The 3,433-nt window shown below is 40.2% G+C and overlaps 1 protein-coding gene across 1 annotated transcript in view; it reads left to right on the forward strand.

Annotated features, from left to right (window-relative positions):
• Positions 1-3,186, forward strand: part of scn2b (sodium channel, voltage-gated, type II, beta) — a 16,582-nt gene extending 13,396 nt beyond the window's left edge. The window contains exons 3-4 of the mRNA XM_010795512.1: positions 1,128-1,320; positions 2,777-3,186. Coding sequence (XP_010793814.1) covers positions 1,128-1,320; positions 2,777-2,798 — 215 coding nt within the window. The 3' untranslated portion in view covers positions 2,799-3,186. The remainder of the gene's footprint in view (positions 1-1,127; positions 1,321-2,776) is intronic.
• The last annotated feature ends 247 nt before the right edge of the window (positions 3,187-3,433 follow it).

The following is a 3,433-nucleotide window of genomic DNA, read 5'->3' on the forward strand; positions in this document are numbered from 1 at the left end:
AGAGGAGAGAAACAGTCGGAGTAATTTCAAATGGCGGAAGGTAGACAGCGAAAACAGAGCATTTAATTACATTTTCTCTTACTGGACCTCTTTGAAATGCAATTGAATACCCCTGCATTATAGCAACAACAACAACAACAATAATAATAATAATAATAACAGCAATAATAATTGGGAGGGGGGGCGCGGCTGTTCTTATGTTCTCTGAGGGGAGGCTCACCTACCCACACTTTGAAAACCCCTGATCTAAACCATATAGGAGATGGCTCATGCCAGATTATTATTAGTTCATTTCATCTGCAGTCCGTGTGCAGTCACACACATAATCAAACGTAACTTCAGAGCTGCAAGAGCATGAAATAGCATCATTCATTATTTCACAAATTGTTTCTATAAAAAAGCAAACTTTGAATACACATTTTCAGGTAACAAACACTAACAATTACTATCATTATCCGGCATGTTTGGCCCTTACCTCATTTCAAGCTGCAGCTGTTTGTTTTTCTGTCAACAGAGCGGCACTACCAGCTTCCTTGTGAGCTAATAGCAGAAGCGGCTCATGAATAATTTTGAAGGTTGCGCAAAAATCACGCTAAAAAAAATCCTTATGTAGGTTTGTGTTTGTTTACGCTCTTGCAAGCTATAAACGGACTAAATACATTGCAATAATATGACAAGAAATGCGAAAACGTTAAGAATACTGTTAAAAATCTAACCCAGGATCTGGACTTATTTATGAATGATATTTGGTGCACTGAGCTTTCTTTGGCATTGTTTTTTCAAACATTAATCTTATACAGTATAACACATTGTGTGTGAGTGTGTTTGTTTGTGAGAAAGTGTGTGCTTCCTGGAGCACGAGGACCGACTGGTGATGAGTCAGCTTTTTACTTATTTAAGACAAACAAGAGGTTTAACTTAGTCTCTCAGCATTTCTTGCACGCACACACACACACACACACACACACACACACACACACACACACACACACACACACACACACACACACACACACGGCTCACTCGGCAGCACTTACTTTCCACTCTGTTTAATCAGAGCTTTTAGCCAGCATTGCACTTGTCTCAGTTCGATGTCTACACACTATTTAACCCTCTCCTCTCCACAGTTCCTCCTCCCAGAGATTCCACCATCGCAGTGGCGATCGGGGCGTCAGTGGGCGGAGCTTTAGCGCTACTGATCCTCTCCATGGTGGTAGTGAAATGTCTCCGTCGACACCGGAAACAGGAACTGATTTCAGAGGAGAAGATGGAGGAGGAGGGAAAGCTGGATCCTGAAGGTGTTGCGGAGGAGGGAACTAAGTAAGAAATATCATTCTCTTGTCCTCAAGCAGAAACTACCAATAACACAAAGATTAAGAAGGACCTGGTATAGCAGTACATGTTCTGTTTTCTGAAGCTGCTCTGGCACATATCTCTCCTCTCCGGCTGTATTTCCAATTTTAACTAGCGAACAAATTCCCTAGGATATGCCATTGCCATAATATTATTCCATAGATACTAGTTCAAGCTATTTTACATTGTCACAAAAAAAACACCCCTTGCGTTTAACAATAAAAAGAGAAAGAAAATTATGCTTGGTATAATTTTAAACATATGAATTGCCGGTAGCATTTTGCACATTTGACAGTAGTAATTTGCTGACCATCACATTTGTTATACAAGTATAACAGCTGCGACGTAAAGTTAGCCACACATAAAGTACTTTTCCTTCAATTTAACTCCTTGGCTTCTCTAACTGAATCCCACATCTTCTCAAAGCTAACCGGTTGTCGGGCATCTCTTCACTTTTATCTTTGGACAACCATAGCGGGTCCTCTGATTGGATCCCTCACCCCAACACCCCTCAGGTAAACACCTGCTTATCAGCCAATCTGGACTCCTGTTGTTTATCATCAGCACCATGTGTGCTATAGAAGATGCCGAGGTCAGTATGGGGAGAAATAGGAAATACAGCAAAGTTCAAAATCAAAGTAACCGCCAAACTAAACAGACAGGACACTGCCACGTGTTAATTACAATAGGAATTACAGCCACAGTGATGCTGTAGTGGAAACATTAATATAACCTGGGTTTTATTAAACAATGTATTGGAATATATTGGAAGCAGTCGTTAAAAGCACTTTTACTCAGGGATTTTACTTAAGCACATTGTGGAGATACTTGTACTTGAGTATTTCCATTGTATGCTACTTCATACTTCTTTTTTATTCATAATATGAATCAAAATTGGGACGTACTTGAAATATGACTTAATAGTATATAGCAGGAAAGTTAGCTCCACATTTACTGGCTGCAACATAAAAAGTGTGCAGACATTAATGGATCACTTATTATAATGTAGTGATGAAATATATGATTCCGAAAATGTTATAAGGAGTACTTTAGGTTTTGGTACGTTAAGTATATTTGGATGCTATTGTACTTTATCTTTGAATGCCAGACATGCACTTCTAACAGAGTATTTCTACACTGTGGTATTTCTACTTTTACTTAAGTAAAAGATCTGATTCCCCCTTCCTGCTGTGATTTCTCTCAGAAGACCACTGTGGATGTGCAGTGTCCCTAAAAGTGGTACAAACAAGTGTGTATATATATATTTGAGCAAGCGCATGTGTTTCTTTGTGTGTTTTGCCCTAGATCTCACTACCGGCTGGCATTATCTCTAGAGAATCTGAGATATTTGCACATCTTCCAAGAATATTGCTAGCTTAGATAAAAAAAAACGTTAATATTCCCTTCCTCTCTTTTCTTTCAGACATCTCCCTGAAGATCTATAGTTACCACAGCTCAAATCATCTTCCAACGACACTTCCATCCCTTCGTGTGGTGTGGTGTGGTGTGTGTGTGTGTGTGTGTGTGTGTGTGTGTGTTTACTGAATGTGTCTTTGTGTGCGTGCATATCTCTATATGTCTGTGTGAGATGTTTTTCGTTTTTTTGTGGAAATTAAAACAGGGAACACTTATTACAACCTAAACACTTAAAACTTTATCCTTAGCCACGAGTCAATATCAGTAGCATTGGAAGTGTATTTGATTCCCTATCTCATAGGGAATGGCCTTTTTATCGTACACTAGGCCAGGGCTGGGCAGTATGACCTGAAAATAAATAGATTAAACGTCCCATGTCATGCTTTTCCGGTTATTACCCGTCCCCTTGTGTGTTATGAAGCCTTTTCTGCATGTAAACGGTCTGCAGAGTCACAAACCCTCAAAGTACACCCTGTAGCGAGTAAAACTCTAACACAGAAAATACCTGTCTATGCTGCCCCAGAACGCCTCGTTGGAGATTTCTCTTTTTCCATTGTTTACTTCTCGGGTATAGTGACGTAACGTAACGTCCGCGGAGCCGTTACGTTTGGACCAATCCGTGGACTTCCTCACACACACACACTCGGCTGGACGTTGCGAGGCT

The sequence above is a fragment of the Notothenia coriiceps genome, unplaced genomic scaffold (genome assembly GCF_000735185.1).
Source record: "Notothenia coriiceps isolate Sejong01 unplaced genomic scaffold, NC01 NC01_scaffold00037246, whole genome shotgun sequence".
NCBI classification, from domain to species: domain Eukaryota; kingdom Metazoa; phylum Chordata; class Actinopteri; order Perciformes; family Nototheniidae; genus Notothenia; species Notothenia coriiceps.